This window comes from Ostrea edulis, chromosome 1 (genome assembly GCF_947568905.1).
Source record: "Ostrea edulis chromosome 1, xbOstEdul1.1, whole genome shotgun sequence".
NCBI lineage: Eukaryota > Metazoa > Mollusca > Bivalvia > Ostreida > Ostreidae > Ostrea > Ostrea edulis.
In genome coordinates, this window is record NC_079164.1 from 53,406,873 (window position 1) to 53,429,110 (window position 22,238).

A 22,238-nucleotide genomic window follows, 5' to 3' on the forward strand; every position below is an offset into this window, starting at 1 on the left:
CATGCTAAGGTAATCGGTTACATTTCAGATAACATCCCATTGTATTAGATGAAATCCCATTGTATTAAGTAGCTTTCATCTTTCATCTCTAAAGAAGAAAAATATACTCGTATGTAGAGTATATTTACAACGTAAGTATTAAAATAGATACATTTGTAGTACATCCAGGTTCGCCTATCTACAGCATGTGGACACACACTGAGAACAGCAACCCAAACAATTGTACATAAGATCATTTGGTGGTATAGTTTCCTATTTCACCCACTGAATCTGATGAAATAAGGGACCCTGCCCATAGAAAGTCAAAATTTTGTACATGTATTGATTCAGATGATATTTCGGAAATTCCTATGAACTTTCAGAATGAAACGACAGGTATTCAATCGGGTCACAATGAATTCAGAAAGACAACAAAACATGATAAAGATCCTCTGATAATCATTTGGAGTTTTATGATCTTGGTAAAATTGTAACAGGTACAATAAAGTTGAACACAATTTCATCAGCTGAAAAGATAAGTTATATTCAGAATCAACCCCTGCCAGACTACATCGCCAAGTTAAGTTAAACAGGTCGTGCTTAGACAAACGATGCGAGTGAAACACAAAAAGACTTTATCTTTTCAACCTTCTTGGATGAATCAGTTTTTATACTTGAGCTTCAGCAAACTATTCAATCGCGGTCTTCAAAAGTTTTGTGTTATTTTTCTTCAGTTAGAAGTCCATCATCAAATACATTTGTTAAGCAACCTTTACCTGCTTATAAAAAAGCCCTTTGGAAATATCTGCCCTTTTACAGCATCAGAATCCAGAACACCACGAGAATGCCAAATTTATTTATCATACAACCAAGGTGACATCTGAAGTGTCATGTCTTCTCCATATCAACTCAAAATCAGACACAGTATCATCGCCACGTAAAGTGAGAAAATAGTAGATACTACACGCTGTGGGAAACAAAGTATTCCTCTCTGATGACAGAGATAATGCCACAAATTATTCCTCAACTAAAGGTAATTTCCTGACAATACTACAGCCTTTAGCAAAGTATGATATAATCTGCTCTAATCTACAGACAGCAAACAAAAGTGCCTTAGCCCCAAGAAGCCAACTATTTTAGTAGTACTAGTAATATTATATGTATCTATATAGATGTTGCGTATGGGTTTAATGCTATTTGGAAGATTGTACGTAATAAAAAAAATTAAACTGTATTATCTGTCATATTGTGTATAAAATACCAGCAAAATCACCCAGAATGAGGTTATCCAAATCATAGGGAATCACATTACAGGTAAAATTTTGAACGGTTTACAAAGGAGGTTTTTATTCCATCATATCCGATGCGTTAACTGATAAATATGTAGACAAAGAAGTTTTAGTCTTAGATTTCTAAATTGTAGAGAACAACACAGTGTCCTCATCTCGGAGGAATTCCTTGACTTTGCAAATAAAGGTAGAACTACTATGGAAGCGATTCAAATAGACTTATTGAAATCTTCCGCTTGCTTGCAATTCCGATTGAGAACAAGCGAGAGCAAGCATACGACGGTGCATCAGCCATGGCATGGGAAAAACGAGGGTGTCAGGGATGAATAAAATCCGTAAACCATTTGACTGTGTACATTCACTGTCGGAGTCATGTATTGAATCTGAACATCCCTTGTGAAGAACATGATAGATGCCCTTAATTCAGTGTCCATTCTCTTTGATAGCCCCATTATGCGGCAGGGTTTCTTGAGACTATTATAGAAAGTGATGAATCTGTAGAATGTTCCCGAAATTTGATTCTGTAAGGCTTGGTGGGTTGAGCGTCATATCTGCTGAAGGAAACTAGTTGGACTCTGTAAGGCTTGGTGGGTTGAGCGTCACACCTGCTGGAGGAAACTAGTTGGACTCTGTAAGGCTTGGTGGGTTGAGCGTCACACCTGCTGGAGGAAACTAGTTGGACTCTGTAAGACTTGGTGGGTTGAGCGTCATGTCTGCTGGAGGAAACTAGTTGGACTCTGTAAGACTTGGTGGGTTGAGCGTCACACCTGCTGGAGGAAACTAGTTGGACTTTGTAAGACTTGGTGGGTTGAGCGTCATATCTGCTGAAGGAAACTAGTTGGACTCTGTAAGACTTGGTGGGTTGAGCGTCATGTCTGCTGGAGGAAACTAGTTGGACTCTGTAAGACTTGGTGGGTTGAGCGTCACACCTGCTGGAGGAAACTAGTTGGACTCTGTAAGACTTGGTGGGTTGAGCGTCACACCTGCTGAAGGAAACTACACAATTGTAGTTGAACTCTGTAAGACTTGGTGGGTTGAGCGTCACACCTGTTTTGATGTACTTTAAAGTATGTACAAGTACGTCGTCAAATTTCTGCAGCACATACTCAATAATAACCTTGGTAAAAGTACCAGTGAAGTCTTGGGACAGGCAAACTAAAGCGACGGCACAGGGGCTTTTCACTTCAATTATGTCCTTCTCTGTGTTGATAACATTTGTTTTTACAAAGTATGTCCTCGATACAATAAAACTTCTGACCGTCAAACTTCAGAAAAGAGATACTGACATTTTCACTGCAAGCAAATTAACAGATGAACACGTGGAAAGGATCAAAGAAATTTGTATAAAGGTTGATACTTAATTCGAGACATGCTTTGATGACGCAAAACAAATTGCAGTCTACCTTGATATAGCAAGCAACAACACAGGGAAATGTTTCCACAGATAATGCAAGAGATTATCGATCTGTTGTGGCCATTCGGTTTCTGGACGTTTTCCTCAAGAAATTGGAGAGAAGAGTTTCAGGAAGAGGATCAAGCGGCTTATTCAATATGCTCTTTGTTGCCTGTCAAAGTGACAAATCTTTCGCAAGACGAGTTGTCCAAACTGGTCTCAGAACCACAAGGGAGAGGGGGGACGACCTGCCTTGTCTTTCTGTAAAGGACTTGGAGGAAAAACTCAAAGGCAGGAGACGGCATTGTTTAAATATGAACAAAGAAACTTCAGACAAGCTATGCGATCTGCTCAATATTTCAACTAAATTTATCCGAACTTGAAAAGTCTTCTTTACATTGGACATGTTTTACTAATCACAACATGTGAGGCAGAAAGATTCTTCTCTGGGCTAAGACTCATCGAGTTACATGCACAAAACTAGGCAAGAATACATGCCTGGATTTGCACTGATGCCTATTTACTATTTATTAGAATTGACCCAAAAGAAATCGCAGTTGGTTGTTCGTGTAGTTGGTCATTTTCGTGCTTTGCGCGCGCGCGCGCGCGCGCGTGTGTGTGTGTGTGTGTGTGTGTGTGTGTGTGTGTGTGTGTGTGTGTGTGTGTGTCAAATCGTTCACAATTACCCTAAAGCGCTTTACATGTAAAACAAATTTAAACAAAGAACAATAAAGACATAAAATATGATATTAAACTGATGTTAACATTGTAACTAATAATAGGCAAATCAATATATTTTTTTGAAATAACAAAAATAACTGTTTACATGAATACCGAATAACAAATTAAATTTTAGATATGTTTTAAGTGTATTTTTAAAAACGGGTAATGAATCTTCGAATCGAAGATCCAGCGGAAGGCAGTTCTTCAGGGTTGATGAGCAAACATCCAACCGTCTTTCACCATTCAGTTTAGTACCAGCACGTGGCTTTAGAATGGATAAGGAATGTTCGCTGAGGACGGTAGACTTGGACTAGTTTCTGGATGTATGCTGGCCATTGCTGGGGTTAATCCATGCAGAGCCCTGAAAGTATACAACAGGATTTCATATTTCGCTTGATTTGTCACAGGTAACCAGTAAAGTGATATGAGAATTGGTGTAATATTGAGCGTGTCACTAGCCTGGCACCAGTGTTTTGAAGTTTCTGTAACTTCTGCAAGGATGCTCGCATGTGTGTGTGTGTGGGGGGGGGGGTGTCTTGCCAAAATTCCTGGTTCCGCGCTTAAGTTGTAAACTCTCAAACATTTCACAATGTAATACCTGTAATGCCAATGCCTAAAGTCAAAAGTAAAACTTACTTTATTTGATCAATTCAAACAAAAATGGAATTCAAATTTTCGGACATCTTGTTCATGTGGAGCGGATCGGATCAGAAACCGGCCTTGATTTGGAAATATATAACTCAAAAGAAACTACGAATATGTAAGGGTGAACTCGAATCTGGAAAAAAATATTTAAATATCCTACCAAAAAAAGATATTATGACTTATTGTAAATTTCAAACCTGTCATCACCGCTTAATTTATCGAATATGGACGGCTAAATAAACTCAAAGAAACAAATATACTTGTGATGAATAATCGCATATCTCTGATTGATGTAAGAAAACAATTTTATCACCAAAAGAAACATGTTTTAAAGATAATTTCACATTTAAAATTATAATGAATTGAAACAAGCAATAATCTTCTTTAAGAAAATGAGCTCTTTTATAAGAAAATATAATGGTTCATGGTAGAGCCTCTTTTTATTTCGGATATTTTAATCAATATATAAAATTTCTAGAATTCGAAACTTCTTTACATTTTTGGGATATTTGAAAAAATCTAAATCTACAAATTATTTTCTTTAAGTATTACAACGAACATGATATCAGGTTTATTTAGATAAACTATCTGGTGCAAATTGACCTGCTGGTACGAGTTGGTCGGGGTAAAAAGTGTATCTCATACCTTTTGTCTACCGCTTCCCAGAGTTCCCGTTGCCATCGTCGCCATCTTGTACGCTATCCACTGATTTCATCTTTATGTTTATGTATTTTGAAATATGACAATCGAATAACCGAAATGAGTACTACAACAGGTAAAAAGAAAAGTGGTGGTTTTTTAACACGCCAGGCCAAATCTAAGGACAAAACTATTGACTCTGTGACTGAAGACGAGTTGCTGAAGAGGGACGCAATTACTCCAGAAGAAGTTCTTCGATTGAATAGAATTACAGAAAGTTAGTATTTAAGCAAAATTAGAACCTTGTGTTTATTCATATATTGCATCATTGTACAAGATCCGGCCTGCTCATTATCGGTGACAGGAGCGGCCGATTTATTTGTGATCCGACAGTTGTGTTAGAAAGTGCGTATGGCACAACCAATCGATCTACTGCACAACCGAAAGTTGTGAAAGAAATATTGCATGATCGACATCGGGTTGTGCATCAGACTTACCTAAATATTGCTGCATCGGATGTAAGTTGACCCGTGCGAATTAAAGTAAATTAAATGTGCACTAATAATATCCTATAATAATGTCATAGTCAGCATATACACTCTTGTACGTATTGAAGCGAGAGTCGGTAGTGGCTTTTTATTAGCTCACCTGAGCTAAAAGCTTAAGTGAGCTTTTTTGATCACCTTTTGTTTGTTGTCTGTTTGTCCATCTGTTCACATTTTCATCGTCTTCTCCGGAATTCAACCAAACTCAGTACAAATCATCCTTGGATGAAGGGGATTAAAGTCTGTTCTGTTCTAATAAAAGGTCATGCCACCTTCAAAGTAGTCCAAAATATCTGACGTTTTCCTGGCTTTTTTATGATTTTGATAATTACCATGCCAGGAAAATGTCGGAACCGGCACCATTACATTAACTGGAAATTTCACATTGAATTCGACTCGCAAGTACCTAAAATTGGCACGAGAATGCCGCTTCCAGCTGGAGATGCTTACTAATATTGATTAAATGAAAATATCACTCCAAAATTCGATAACAGAAGCACACAATTGTATTCAACCAAATTTTCGCTGTCATCTGAGCGAACAAGTCTTGTGACTCAAAACAAAGCACGACAGTTTGTTAAAATGTTTTCAAAATACTGTTTATGTGTGTGTGATGAAAGAACCCATAAAATCGATATTAGTAAGTATAAGAAACATCGTTTTATTGATTAGTTGTGAGTTTATCTTTGAATTCGGTTCGCAAGTATCTAAAATCGGCCCGAGAATGCCACCTCCAGCTGGAGGCGGCGAAATTCCCAGTTTATGTAATGGCACCGCGGTTCTGACGTTTTCTTGGCACAGTAAATATCGAAATCATAAAAAAGGCAGGAAAACGTCAAATATTTCAGACTACCTTCAAAGGGGAGATAATCATGAAAATGTAAAAATAGGGTGGGGTTATTTTAAAATCTTCTTCTCAAGATCCACTGGGCCAGAAGAGTTGAAATTTACATGAAAATTTCCTGACATAGTGCAGATTCAAGTTTGTTAAAATCATGACCCCTAGAGGAAAGCTGGGACCACAGTAGTGGATCATAATTTTTACATGCAAATATATCGGGAAACTCTTTAAAATCTTGTTTGATAAGGCCTGTGGGCCTCTTGTTCATTATTAATATCAAATAGCTTCTGTCTGACTCACTTGAATGATTTTTCATTTTCTTTACAATTCATGTACATGTATGAACAACATAAGCCAATTATCTTCCTAATTTTCTAAATAGTGGAAGGTTTTTTGTGTGCATAAATGATATATATTTCTTTTTTTCTTCATAGAGTATTTATGTTCTCCTGAAGCCAACATATTTGGTATAGACTTTACAAGATTCAAGTTGAGAGACATGGATTCAGGAGCTGTTTTGTTTGAAGTTGCCAAACCTCCACCACCAGGTTTGATATACTTTCATTGGTTCACTTGAGCCGATGGGCTCAATCAAGAAATAATGGTTTTCAGTGAACATGAAGTTATATCAATTGCACTGCTGGCATGATAAGCGTCAGTGCATCATGGACAACATGCATGCACATCATAACGTCATGTTCACTGGTAAACTTTATTTGATACTTGTATTTGCATTTTGGTTTTCTTTTCGAGGCATTGAATATAAAGTCTTTAACACATATAATTATAGAACACAACATATATTTAGTTATAAGCTAAAGTTACATAAAAGTGTCAAGCGCATTTGGTATATTTACGTTGATAAGTAGCAGTGTTTACATTATAGTGTCCAGAACGTTTATTATGTTTACATTTAGCAGACAATCAAAGTGACAAATACCTAGCTTTGGACTATCTTTCATTTTTATATAGATGTGCTATTCTTTCAGTTTATTAATATTAAATCAATCAGTTTTGCAAGAAATGAAATGACTGTTCATTTATAGTTTCCTTGATGAGAAGTATAATTAGAATATTGGTATTTGCCTTATGTATTACTATGCACAAATTTCCAGCTTCTATAAGAGTTACCATTTTTCTTAAATTCTGCAATAAACTTAGTGTAGATAAGTTCTTTTTGTTTTTTACACTTTTGATCAGGAAAACCTAGAGTAAATCAGTGTGTGATATTAATGGTAGACTGATACACAAAATGTATAGAAAATTTTTCCAGTCTATAGTGAGATGAATATTTTAGAACCGATTTGTCTATAGAGTGAGTTAATGCAGTCTTCAAGACAGTTATACTTTTTTTGCTGTTTTTTTGTTGTTGTTTTTTTGGTGGGTTTTTTTTGCTGTTTTTTGTTGTTGTTGACATTTACAGTCAGATTAGAAGCAGACCCCATACTCATTATAATTAATCAGACTGGTTCATTTATTATTTACCCCCAATACTTATACAAATTAGGCTTTAGAAAATATCATCAATAATAAACAGTATGGTAAATGATCAATGCATATTCAAAATTAAGTGATAAATCTGTCTCAAGTTTTTAAAGATGTGAAACACATCAAGAGTACAATAGAAATGAAGGGCATTTGTTACCTTGTTGTTGATCTATAGTAAAATCATTCATTAGAATTTGAAATTAGAGTAGACTAATTGTCTAAAGTACAAAGAAGTAAGATTCAAATTTTACAAGAAACTTTAGTCTCTGTAGTGAATGTACAAAAAATGATTTAAAACTAAAGAACTAGACTTTTGTACAAAAAAACAATAAAAAGAACTGGATTTTGACCTAATTCCTTTAAATTTTATAAAGATTAAACATCCTTTCTATGTATACAGTTTGTTGTCTATTGGGTTAATTTCCAATAATAGTGGTTATTGATTTTCTACACAACTGCTCAGTGTAAAGTTCATATTGGAGAAATACAATTATTGATGCATAAAATATGAGCTCAATGTCATATGGCCGTAGGCATCGTATGATGTGTAGTGTTAATTAACATTTTGTGTTATCTACTGTGTTAGTAGGGCAACGTATATCCGTGGATCACTTTCTCTGGTGTCTGGGTGGATTTACACTTCACCAGAACAGGCAGATATAAATCCCAACAAGCTTTTAGATGCAGAAATATACTTTTAAAGAAAAAATAAATGCAAAAATTCAATGTGAGATAAATCTAGTATATGACATAACTGCACGGAGTAATATGTCTAAACCTGTAGTGCTGCAGCTGGTGACATGAATAATTCTCAAAGGGACATAATAACATAATAACAAACAAACCATGAATCAGAAGTACTGAAGAGAGATTTACCGGAGAAAAAGGGAATCTAGCATGTTTTTATCATTGTTAAATCCCAAACGTGGCTGCTAAAACACATATTTTCGTGTAAAACATGCAGAGAATGATAATCTAAATAAAATTAAAGGTAACTTCTGAAGAAAAATAACACTTGGAAATGTGATGCATTTAGATGCAATTCATTTTGTCATCCAAGTTGTACATGTTTAAGCTATGCTTTTGCTTAAGTTTTGAAATTCTAGATTTTATAGAAGATTTTTAACTAAGCCTTCCTCATCCATTTTCATCCCTTTGAAAAGTGACATGCCCTCTATTTTAATAAAAAAAAATTAAAGCTCTTTAATTAAGGATCTTTTGTTCAAAGTTTGGTTGAAATTGGCACAATGAATCTTAAAAAGGACACATCTCATGTTTTCAAAGAATACAAAATTACATGCATTTTGTCTTCTTTATGCTTATAGTAATTAATTCTAATAGTTCGTTTGCCAAAATTTTGGGATAATTAACCACAATACAGACTTAAATCTAAGCCCCATTTCAAAAAGTCTAGTTAATTAGTTAGGTAGTCATGTGGTACAGTGACATCACATGCGCCCTTCTTCAATCAACTGATTGTGAAAGTAGTGCGCGATATTAATAAAAACTCAGCTTTTAGGGGTCTAATTTATTCACCATGGGCAACATTTAAATCGATGTTGACAAATTTCTTGAGTTTTATGTGTTTTCGCCAGCAGTGCATACAAATAGCAATGTAAATACCCAAATATAGTGAGGAAAGCGAGTATGAAATCAGCAATATTGCGAGTAAATATACATGTTTATATGGGTCGCTGTCTACAAACTATTTGGTAATGTTATTCTTTTATATATATGTAATTAGTGCTGTTTTTCTAAAAATAAACAGTGCAATTATTATTTATATTTTGGATTAGACAAATTATAATACGTTACATTGTTGACAACTAGGCCATAGGCCAAGCTACTGTCACAGGTGCATTTCGGAAAGAAAATTAAAAGAAAAACACACACAAATCAATAAAAATAATCAAATTTAAAGTGGAAATCACATTATTTTAATTTGATAAAGCAATCTTATTAGTATTTATGATGTGATCTGCACGTCGTTAGGAAGTGGGAGCACGACATTATACTGACAAGATGTTACAAGTTCAATGAGGAAATAATTCTATAATTCAATTTAGATTTAGGAAATACAATATTCTATTATTTATAATTAAAAGCTCAATTATTTTGTATCTTTAAAATTTTTGTAAACCTATACCAGTTGGTAGAAATTCTACTGGGTATGTTGTTACAAGGAGAATGTCAGTTGATCCGAGTGTGTATTGCATTTGAAGACCAGAACAGAATTATGTAGTGCTTAGCTTTGATATATCATTTTCTCACAGTTTATCTGGGTCTCTGTCCAAGCAGTTTTTGAAAAGTTGACTGGGTGGGTTTTTTTTAAAGGTAAAGTTCTTGCTCCAACAAAAAATTATCCATGTCTTTTTTCTCGTACCTTCCTTCAAAAAATTGAAATATACTCAGTCTAAATCCTTTCTACCGACAACTAGTACACCCTAGCACATGACTAAACACCTTAATACAATGTTATTTACAAGCCTTATAATTGTTTTTTTTTGTCAATTAAATCTAATCTGTTTATGAAATGGCTAATAGATATTTTCAAACCCGACGGCACAGATGGCGTCACACATAATAGCGTGTAAAATAGCGAAAAGTAAATGTGCATATCACAAGATTTGAATTTCATCGCTTTCAACTCAAAAACTACACAATATATTTCATTAAAAACACATTTAAAGTAGTTTTGGTCATGAAAAGAATTAATTTTGCTGAAATTTAAGGTAGTTTTAGGGATGAAAAGAATTATTTTGCTGAAAAAATGAAAACGTTCAGAAACATGCGTTGTGTCCTTTAATGTGTAACATCCAATGATTTATGATTCTCATGATTTCATTTTGAAGATTGTGTTGCCTTTCAATTGAATAAACTTTAATCCACTTCACCATTGTTTCAAGTATGGTTGAAATTGGTCCATTTATTTTTCAAATTTTGAGAAGATTTTTAAAATTGTAATGTCCAATTTTTTTTATAACAATTAAGGGCCCCACATTCAATTTGGGAGTCCTATAGTAATTACATTGTCAGTCTGTCCATCAACACTTTTATTGTGATGCAGTAACTCAAAGTAGTTTTCACCATATCATTTCAAATTTTGTACAGAAATACTTTACAATATTGAATAAGAAAAATACATGTATGTATTTTGAAATCATATTTATTTGTCTGTCTGTCTGCAATATGTATGTACAGACCCTGAAGCATGCTTCTACACCACTTGCATGGAACAGTGCAAAATGATTCTTGCACAGAACACGGAATGGTTTGCATGGAACAATTAACAGTTTGTACAGAACGCTTTGCACGAAATGCTGCCCGTTTTTTTAATGTTCTGCATGAAACATTAAAAATGGCCTGCAAGCTTTGTGAACAGTTTCACAAAATGACAGGTAAGCATGGCCTCGATTTTTAAAGACATTATTTGGCTCTTCATGGGAGGGATTCAAATATGAAATAGTTTCAATATAACAATCTTAAAATTAAAGTAAAATTGTTGAGAGAGAAATGATGATTATCCAATTTGAAATAAATATGCATGTCCAGTGTAGTAAATTGCTTCTTTTGAATTATCAATAAATGAAAACAAATCATTAAATACAGTAAAATATCTGTATCTCAAAGTCTGAGCGTCTCAACAAAACTTTGAGATATCCAGGGGTTCGAGATATGTAAACAAAAATGCACAATATTCAACAATGATTTGTACTGTCTGTTCTCTCTACATCAGCAATGGCTTGAAGCTTTGTTTCATGCCGGGGTTGAAAGCTTGTCTTTACTATGTTGAGACATTTAATAGTGGCAATTTTTTGTGCAACCTTTTTTTAAGCAACTGTTCACTTTGACCCGTGTTTCTCGATATGTTAATGATAAAGTGTAAATTATTTAATACATTATCATTTTTATGATTATTAGCTTCAATTGCATTTTGAAAATGTTTGCATTTATCTATCAAATTTACTATTCATGATATATCGGGTGAGATTATGTATAACTGGCCATGAATTTACCCCTTTTATACACGAATACTGCACTAAATACCAAGCTGTCCTACCAATACGCCAGTTTCAGAGATACGTTCGAATTATTTCCCTTTGAAGAACTCTCGTACATAGTAAGGCGTGAAACAACTTGTTTACATGGGGGAGTGGGACGAATATTCGTCACTGCATAAGTAAATGTACTCAGTATTTTTCCCATACGCTGTTTCATCACCTGAATTCAACTGATACACAAACTATTAATGTAAGTGATAAGTATTCAGGAAGTAACTAAATACCTGGAATACTTATTATATCACTTTTTTTGTTGGTCGTAGGTATCATATCCCGAATATTACTTTCAAATATGACATTGTTTTTATGTTTGTACCTTAGTAAAACATTTCTTTCAATAGTATTTTGTATTTCCTACTTTTAAATATTCACAGAGAAGTCGCTTTTAATACATTTTATCATCTTCCTCTCTGACTGTAAGTTCACTCTGTCCCACTTAGACACTCAATGTTCCACTAAATGTACCTCCTACACAGGAGAGCTCTTATCTCGAAACTGGCATATTATTGCAACATGGAAACCTCGCATATGGTCGAGGTTACTTAGCAATCACCAGTGAATAACCCAGGCAAGAATGTATGGTCAAGGTTATTAGCAATCACCAGTGAAAGGCAAGAATGTATGGTCAAGGTTACTTAACAATCACCAGTGAATAGCCCAGGCGAGAATGTATGGTCAAGGTTACTTAGCAATCACCAGTGAATAGTCTAGGCAAGAATGTATGGTCAAGGTTACTTAGCAATTGCCAGTGAATAGCCCAGGTGAGAATGTATGGTCAAGGTTACTTAGCAATCACCAGTGAATAGTCTAGGCGAGAATGTATGGTCAAGGTTACTTAGCAATTGCCAGTGAATAGCCCAGGGGAGAATGTATGGTCAAGGTTACTTAGCAATCACCAGTGAAAGGCGAAAATGTATGTTCAAGGTTACTTAGCAATCACCAGTGAATAGCCCAGGGGAGAATGTATGGTCAAGTTTACTTAGCAATCACCAGTGAATAGCCCAGGGGAGAATGTATGAAGTAATGAGATCAGGTATGTCTAGTAGACCATAAAATTGACTGCACTTTCATATAAACAAGTTGAAATTAGGGCTTGGGACCTTGAAGACACTTTGCCATGGAAACTGGGTATTCAAATCATTTATATAGGGAATACAGCTGGGACCGGTGATCGACTTAAGAGGGGTATAACCCATATTCGAGATATAGATATTTTACTGTATAATGAAAATTTTCATGTTTACTTTAAATTACAGGTAGTTCAGTGACTTACGAAGGAAAGTATCAAACCACATCAGAATAAACAAATATTTTATAAGCTTCAGAAATGAAAGAAAAAGATGCAGTACATGTATGTTCAAATCTAATAGTCATGGAACAATGATTATTGAACTTGATTCTGTGCTCTGATAAATTAATTCAAACTGAAAAAACAAATAGGTCGCATCTGTTTCTTTATATTTTCACATTCAATATGTCACAGTGTCTTTGAAGTACAGATACAATTTATATATATATTAAATGCATATTAAAGAGAAAAATCAGCTACTTCGGAAGACAGATGTTGAATAAAGACATTTTTATAGTTTATGTGTGAAATATATTCTCACTGGAGTGAGGGTGGGGAAGGGGTTGTTGATGTACATTTATGCATAGACTTTGTGCTAGCCATTCAACAATCTTATCATGGATAAAAAGGAACAATCAGAAATAATAAGATAAATAAATAATAATGACTTTCTAAAATAACAATATAATAATTGAAAACAAATCAAACTATCTGCCAGGATCAAACTTAAAGAGTCGCATAGTGTGCACACATCAATGCGTACACTGTTTCAGTGCGTCTTTTTATATTAAAAAAATTCAGTAATGGGGAATACCCAAACATAATTCTTGATATTTTGATCCGATATTTATTTTCAATTACAACTGTAATTTGATATTAGACACATTAAATTTTTTCGTTATGAATCCGTTTCTTGTAGCAATATCAGTCACATTAATTTGTTTAAAACAATATTCATTCCCCAAACAAAACCAATCATTCCCAAACCATTCAGCGTTTGTTCACCATTCCACTGGTGTAGTAGTATGCTTCAGGATCTGTATTATGATGCTCATAGAGAATGACTCTTAAAAGAAGCAAATGTTTGGCACTGGTTGCTTATGACCAGGTGGTATGTCATGACCCTGATCCAGGATTCTTTGATCAAGGGGAAAAAAGTTGGTCACATAATTCTGAAAAACCAACAGTGCTATTGAGACCAACACAAACATAAGCATGTGTGCGTGCAGACACACACACACACACCCAGCCCCAACCCCCACCCCCCAACTTCACTAAGACTGCCTGTATTTGTTTTCGTTTTGAAATAACCACAATTTTGCATTTTCTTACCTTCAGATGATAGTGAATCTGATACAGATATTGAAGAAATAGACCCTCATGCTGGAAGATTTGTACGATACCAGTTCACACCACAGTTTTTAAAACTTAAAACAGTTGGAGCAACGTAAGTAAATTAGAAGACATACTGTATATGTATACTTGTATGCCTGAGAGTCAGGTCACCTGTCAGAGTCATTTATTGCTACTCACTATGTTCTCGGTCCCATTTCATTTGTGCTCTAAGGGTATATTTACTCTTACTAAAAGTTACTATCATTTGAGCAAAATGTACATTAATGGATTAGTGTATTTAGGTGGGCTGTTTTTGTTTAATGTTTCAGATGCACATCATTATTTTATGTTTTTTCTTTTGTTTTTGTAGAGTTGAATTTGTTGTTGGAGACAAACCAGTGAATAAATTCAGAATGATAGAGCGACATTTTTTCCGTGATAAACTTCTGAAAAGCTTTGACTTCGAATTTGGATTCTGTATACCACAAAGCAGAAATACAGTGGAACATATTTATGAATTTCCTGTGCTATCACCAGAGGAAGGTAAATAATATACGTAATAACTGTAGAATCCAGTGATAGGGAAGGCCATCAAAGTCAATGGAACTATGGCCCCACCACTACTGACAATTTTCATGGGCCATTTTCAATAGGAATGGACCATCTATGTATTTTGTAGGGCTTTTTTTAAAAATGATCAAATAAATAACAAATGAAATGGCCTTTCCATTTTTACCATACTGACCTGAAAAATTGGAATGACAACATTGAATACTGCACTTATTGAATTAAACAGTCAACATTTTATTTCATCAGTTGACCAAACTTGCCTCCACCTGTCTATCATGGAAATGTCTTTCCATTTGTGCATATTTGTCATTGTTTTCTGATTGTTGGTAAAATGGTTCGTAAAAACCGGGCCGGGCCGGGTCACCTTCGTAAACCGATTTCTTTAGTTTTCTTCGTTGATATATTTGTTTTGAAACTTACAGAATATATTCTTAATGATACATTTAGTCTTCGGTACAAATTTAGCACATAATATTACCTACACAAACATTTTACCAAGGTGATAAGGAATCATTATCTGTCTTTTCGTGAAATTACACAAAATTTTAATCCACGAGTGATTTTGAATAGCACAGCTATAGGGTGCCAGACTTTGGTTTATCAGGATTCAAAATTCTAAAATAATCTAGAAGTTGTAAGTCATCCATAATTTCTAATAATTTCTTCCTTGATTTTGGGTTATTTATTGAAGTATATTTATTTGTATCAATATCTGGGCTTAATTAGTGCAAGATTAAAATCTCCTAAAAGTATATAATACTCATTATACATTGATAAAATGATTATATAAAATCTGGTTGGTAGAATGGGTAGCGAGACTAGAACACACATTGTTGCATATTTTCGATAAACTATGCACCTGCTGCTAAAAACCTTGCATTTTTTCAATTCATAGAGAGTTGAATTTTATACTCGATGCATTATTTGACCATTTCGATGCCTTTTATTTTACTTATCGGCGATTTTTCCAAAACCGGGCCAAGAGGAAACCGGATGTGGTTGACCCAGGCCGGCGTTATTTATTCCGATTTAGTTGCTAATGTTTTTGATTAATTAACCGTAATTGTGAGATCAAAGTGATATCCATTCATAATTAGTAATTGATGGGAAGCTGAATTACATTCAGGATGAGTCGAAGATGAAAGTGACAGCTAACACCCTCTTTTCATTCGGAATTTTAATATTTGGCCATGGGTTACCCGTATCCGGTTTCCTTTTGACCCGGGTTTTAATGAATCATAAATATGAAATATATAAGACTCACATAACAGGTACTGCAGCATTTTGGTGATAAATTTATCTAAATCATGTCAAGTTTCATTGTTGTGTAACATATATCAGTTGTAATCACAAAAATATGTGTATTTTTTCTCGCTACCCATTTTACCAACCAGAAATAAACAATCATTGATATTTTCACTGTGAAGCAAAATTATGCCGTAATTTTTGTAGCCAAGATCCAATGTATCATCCAAATTAAGATTAAGAAGTTTCGCATTTTAAAACGAAAATAAAGTAACGAAGAAAACTATAAAATTCGGATTACGAAGGTGACCCGGCCCGGCCCGGTTTTTACTACCCATTTTACCAACTATCTTGTTTTCTATCCATTTTACGTTGAGATTTGGCTGATCCACAGTGAGACAATATGCTTCAATATCACCCAGGCTATCCCTTCCAACCACAAACTCTCAGCATTTTAAACATATAAATAATAATAAAAAATATGTTTACATGTAGACATTGCTTGACAGATATTAAACTTGGTACACTAGTACATTGATATGAAGTGAATTCTTTAACCACTGAGCCACTGCAACCAGAACATTGCTTCTGTATGTTTATTTATCACCAGGATGAAATAGATATTATAGGAATTCGTTCATCTGTCAGTTTATCAACACTTTTGTTGTGAAGCGATAATGCAAACATTTTCAAATTTTGTACAGAAATACTTTAAGAAGAAAGACCTATAAATTTGGGGAGTTATAATATTCTGTATGTGTCTCTCTTGTGACACAATTCCTCACACAATATTCATTGTAACAATACAAATTCTATTCAGAAGGAGTTGACCATAAAAGAGATTGAAAATGTGAAGGCCCTATAGGAATCACATTGTCTGCACATCCATCTGTCCATCATCACTCGTTGTGACACTTATCTTGAATAGTTACATAAAGCTTTCATATTCTATACAAACCTAGTAGTTGACTATTAAAGGAAAATCCCTACAGATAAGGTAAAAAGTTACAACAGTCCATCAATTGTGACTTGACCAATTTTCAAAAATCTTCTGCTGTACAACCACACATCTGTAAAACTAAATGCATAGTAAGGCCAATTCAACTTAATATGTAAGAAAAACTAAATGCAAAGTGATGTAGAGTAGGAAGGCCTCTGCCAAAGTTGTAAATTTCATGATCCCCAGGGTAAACATTCTGACTCCAGGGCGGGGCCAAACTTGGTATATATATGCATGTAATATTTATGTGAAACATCTGAAAAAAATATCTTCTTTATTGCTATTGATGCTAAATTGAAAATAAATGGATGTTTAGAAAGGACAGGTAGTTCTTTATCAAAATTGTAAATCTCCTGATCCCAGGGGTAGGGCTTTTGACAATCAGGGTGGGACCAAAATGGTCAGTGATGAAATGTGTTAATAACAATTTAACATTTTTAACTATACCATTTTAATAAACTTTTCAAATTTAGTATGATTGAAGCATCTTTATGACAATGGGGATATAAATTGTAAATTTCAGGACTCTGCACCCCTAGGGTCATAGAGGCAGGGCAAAAATTGACCAATTTTAAAAAATCTTTACAACCACAAAAACTAAATGTGTTTTGATGTAGAACAGGAAAGCCTCTACCAAAATTGTAAATTTCATGATCCGTGGGGTAGAGTTTCTGACTATAGTCGGTTAAAGAGCTCTTAGCTCATGTTTATTGTTACCTGTATATAGTTCTGACTTTAAATAAAAATTACTTACTTACTTACTCCAGTGCAGAGTCAAACTTGGTATGTATATATAGTGTATATGTGTAAAACATTTAAAATGATATTTTCTTTAATGCTATTGATACTATCTTGAAACTAAATAGATATTTAGAAGGAGTAGGTAATCCTTTACCAAAATTGTAAATTTCATGATCCCATGGGGTTTTGTTTCCAGGGTGAGTCCAAAATTATTTTAGTGATTATTGTCATTATCATTTGAATGACTTTTTTTAAGTTTGCTGATATGATATTAAAAACTGAATAAATATGTAGGAAAAGCAGAAAAGGATTTACCAAAATAGTGAATTTTGCAACTCAACGTCGTGTCCAAATTAGTCATCGTGTTAAAGGGAAAGGCAATCCTATAACCACATTGTGGCTTTTATGAATAAAGTATTACTTACTGATATCGTAAATGACAATCTTTAACAACAACAATCCTTGCTTAATGATTAAATCAATATCAATCCATCGTATATTTTAAATTACCCGCTGCAAAGAGAACGGCCATTGAAGTTTAATTTATGATGTCACACCATCAGTTCCGATTTCTTTCATCAGCAGCATTGTAAACATGACAAGTCACTTACAGTTAAGTTTGGAGCCATATAAATTTGAGCCCGTTCTTTCACAAGAAGAAATTGAGAAAAGACGTTCAGTCGAGTCGCAGACCAGGCAGATGGTACACATTTCTTCATACAAATGTCTCGAACTTCAACTTGTCATTACACAAATGATGGATCCACAGTTGGCATAGTGTTTTCTTTTCAGATGACTTGGTTGGGTCAGGATTTCGAGAGAAAAAACCTTTTATCACATCTACCCTTCGCATTAGTGCAATTAATAGCTTGACAGATAGGCATCAACCTATCTATTCGTAAAATCTACCACATGCACATCTTTGATGATCTTAGAATCTCATCAAAACCGGAACAGACGGTGTGACATCAAAATTATTGATTTTCGTGGTCTTGAATACAAAGGAGTTCCACATCATGACAGCCTCTATAGATGGCAGAAATTTCAATTTTTAACGTTTCAAATTAGTACTGAAGCTTTTCTAGGCAGTATACCAACAGAATAGTATGACATATTTTTATCGTATAATTAATCCTATCATTTATACTGTAAATTTGTTTTGGGTTGCATTCCCCATTAATGTTACATATATTATATATTATGAAAAGTATTTCATCAGTATAGGCACTTTGGGGAGCATTTAACTTTTAAGATTAAGAACACATCTTGTTTTCTGTTGATGAATATTAGAATTTAGCTTAAATAAAACAGATCAGGAATTTTTTTCTAGATTTCTTACCCCTTGGTACTAGTGATATTTTAAACTAATTCTCAGGTGACTGATGAGGCCTTTGGGTCTCTTGTTTATCTAGATTTTATCACACTTACAGTAATTGTTTTTAGCCTTCGGTTCAGGTGAGCTTTTCTGATCACATTTTGTCTGGCGTCCGTCTGTCTGTCCGTCTGTCTGTAAACTTTTCACATTTTCATCTTCTTCTCATGAACCACTGGGCCAATTTCAACCAAACTTGGCCAAAAGCATCCTTGGGTGAAGGGCTTTCAGGTTTGTTCAAATGAAGGGCCATGTCCCTTTCAAAGGGGAGATAATCGCAAAAATAGGGTGGGGTCATTTAAAAATTTTCTTCTCAAGAACCACTAAGACAGAAAAGCTGAGATTTACATGAAAGCTTCCTGACATAATGCAGATTCAAGTTTGTTCAAATCATGGGCCCCTGGGGTTGGATGGGGCCACAATAGGGGATCAAAGTTTTACATACAAATATATAGGAAAAATGTTTTAAAATCTTCTTCTCAAGAACCGCTGAGCCAGAAGAGCTGATTTTTATATATGAAAACTTTCTGACATAGTGCAGATTCAAGTTTGTTCAAATCATGGCCCCCGGGGGTAGGATGGGGCCACAAGGGGGGATCAAAGTTTTACATACAAATATATAGGGGAAAACTTTAAAAATCTTCTTCTCAAGAACCACTAAGCCAGAAAAGCTGAGATTTACATGAAAGCTTCCTGACATAATGCAGATTCAAGTTTGTTCAAATCATGGGCTCCGGGGGTTGAATGGGGCCACAATAGGGGATCAAAGTTTTACAAATACAAATATATAGGAAAAATCTTCTCAAGAACCACTGAGCCAGAAAAGCTGATTTTTACATGAAAACTTTCTGACATAGTGCAGATTCAAGTTTGTTCAAATCATGGCCCCCCGGGGTATCAAGGGGGATCAAAGTTTTACATACAAATATATAGTTAAAATCTTTTTCTCAATAACCACTGAGTCAGAAAAGCTGATATTTACAAGAAAACTTTCTGACATAGTGCAGATTCAAGTTTGTTCAAATCATGGCCCCCGGGGGGTTGGATGGGGCCACAAGTAGGGGGGGGTGGGTCAAAGTTTTACATACAAATATAGGAAAAAGCTTTTAAAATCTTCTTCTCAAGAACCATTGGGCCAAAGAAGTTGACATTTACATGAAAGCTTTCTGACATAGTGTACCCTTTGCACTACCATAGTGCAAAGGGTAGTTTGGGCCATAATAGGGACTAAGGTTTTACATGCAAATATATATGGAAAGTCTTCAGATATGGGCCAAGGTGACTCAGGTGAGCGATGTGGCCCATGGGCCTCTTGTTTATATGTTCGACTATGGCAATTCTGTCCCGCTTCATGTCCAGCTCACAACTTACCAGGAAACCTAGAATCATTAAACTTTGTCAGCTGATATGTCTTGGATAGAGGGTGGGTTGCACTTTAAAGTTAAGGTCACTGTGACCTTTGATTAAGACATATGGCCAAACATGCCAAAATCCTGTTCAACTGTAACTGGACTAGAATCATCAAACTCAGCCAGTTAATGTATCTCGGGTAAAAAGTGTGACCTATACGTTAAGTAAGATGTTATGGCCATATATGGCATAACCCTTTTGTGGGTCATGTACATTTTACTTTCCTTCTTGAATACCAATAGAAACTAAAGTCTATGCAAAGTATTTGATAAAAACTGAAAAATTTTGTACACAAGGAATTTTGAAATCAACTTTCAGTGACCTTCATCTTATAATTGAACCAACAGGAATTGAATTCTGCATGTAATAAAATGCACCGCCACAGTACTCCTAGTTGTCAAATGTTTATTAATCTATTCATAGTCATAAACAGATGAGTGTGCATGGGACAAAATCATGTACTTGTCAATTTATTTCTTGAATTGTTCAAATAACTACATTTCTAAACGTGTTTCATTCTATTACATGCATCTAGATTTGTTTCACATGATATAATTACTTTACAATTTGGGGTTGTACAAAGACATACCCCATAACTAAAGGAGTGACTAATTTTTCTGCCCCATAAGTAAAAGAGTGACCGAATTATTTCCACAGCCTTCTTGTATACTCATTAATGAATCTTTAACTGAACAGATGCAGTTTGGCTCTTATCAAAAACTTTTGCATGTCCAGCTAAACTCTTTGAAACACCATGAGATAGATCATTCCTCCCAAAGGACAAAGGGAATTTTAGTTGGACAGACAGAATTTGGCTGTAATCAAAATTATTTTTGCATGTCCAACTGAACTCCTTGAAACACCATGGCTTAGATCATTATATTCGCATGAGACAATTCCTCTAATAACCATTCAAAATGTCAGGTGTTGATATCAATATGCAAATCGTGTGGTAGAATGTTAATTCAGTTTGCCCTTTGGTCAAGATGAAGTTAAAAATGGGTAGACATGTTTTACATAGCAAAATATATTTTATTTACAGTGGAGGATATGATCAGACATCCATTTGAGACAAGGTCAGACAGCTTTTATTTTGTGGAAGATACACTCATCATGCATAACAAAGCAGACTATGCCTACAATGGAGGAACATAGCTTCAGCTGGACTGGAGAACTTTTCATCATTTATGAATATATTAAATTATATATTTAGAAGTATGTTTTGTGGCATTCCAAGTTACATATTTTTATCATTCAATGTAAATTAAGCAAATTATTTTTTAAGTATGCATGTGTGATGGAAATAAAAATATTGTGAAATAATTCTTTTTCATTAACATGGATAATGGTGATAAACATTATGTCATTCTCTGGTCAAAGATGTGAGAAACTTCAACAGGATGGTACTCGTTTGTGTGTTTGGCATTTTTCATGTAAGGAAAGCAATACAGAAATAGACATAACTTCAATGCTTAGTGTTGAGTTTTAAATGTCTAAGGATCATCACCACTCCAATTCATTGTGCAGGAAAGCGAATTTAGCATTTCTAATAAAAATTTGTCCAGTTGTTTCAACTGAGTTTAGTTATTATTGTAAACTTTTCTCATTAATGTTTTCAACTTCTCCAGAACCAACCTTGCCACAAAGAATCCTTGGGTTAAGGGGACTCAAATTTCTTCAAATACTTGTAAGAGTAGATGATAAATACTGATTTTAGGGTGAGGTTTCTTCTCGAGGACTGCTGAACTAGAAGAAAACAAGGCTTGCGTTAAGGTTTCCTTATATAATGAAAATTCAAGTTTGTTCAAACCATGAGTTATGGGACTTTCAGGTTATGAATTTAACACACTAACCACAAGGCTGCTTCAAAGACTTGCATAATTAGATACATGC

At 34.6% G+C, this 22,238-nt stretch overlaps 1 protein-coding gene across 1 annotated transcript; it reads left to right on the forward strand.

Moving 5' to 3' along the window:
* Positions 1 to 4,670: 4,670 nt before the first annotated feature.
* Positions 4,671 to 21,668, forward strand: LOC125650050 (protein unc-119 homolog B-like). Its single transcript, XM_048877991.2, has 5 exons — positions 4,671 to 4,945; positions 6,489 to 6,602; positions 14,011 to 14,119; positions 14,378 to 14,550; positions 21,388 to 21,668. The coding sequence occupies exons 1-5, from the start codon at positions 4,789 to 4,791 to the stop codon at positions 21,498 to 21,500; spliced, it is 666 nt and encodes a 221-aa protein (XP_048733948.2). The 5' UTR covers positions 4,671 to 4,788; the 3' UTR covers positions 21,501 to 21,668.
* Positions 21,669 to 22,238: the final 570 nt, after the last annotated feature.

What these genes read in the sequence shown, in the direction of transcription:
- LOC125650050 (XM_048877991.2), top strand. Translation starts at nt 4,789, where the DNA reads ATGAGTACTACAACAGGTAAAAAGAAAAGTGGTGGTTTTTTAACACGC. An exon ending in ATTGAATAGAATTACAGAAA is followed by an intron (nt 4,946 to 6,488) that starts GTTAGTATTTAA and finishes TTTTCTTCATAG; the next exon opens with AGTATTTATGTTCTCCTGAA. An exon ending in TGCCAAACCTCCACCACCAG is followed by an intron (nt 6,603 to 14,010) that starts GTTTGATATACT and finishes TCTTACCTTCAG; the next exon opens with ATGATAGTGAATCTGATACA.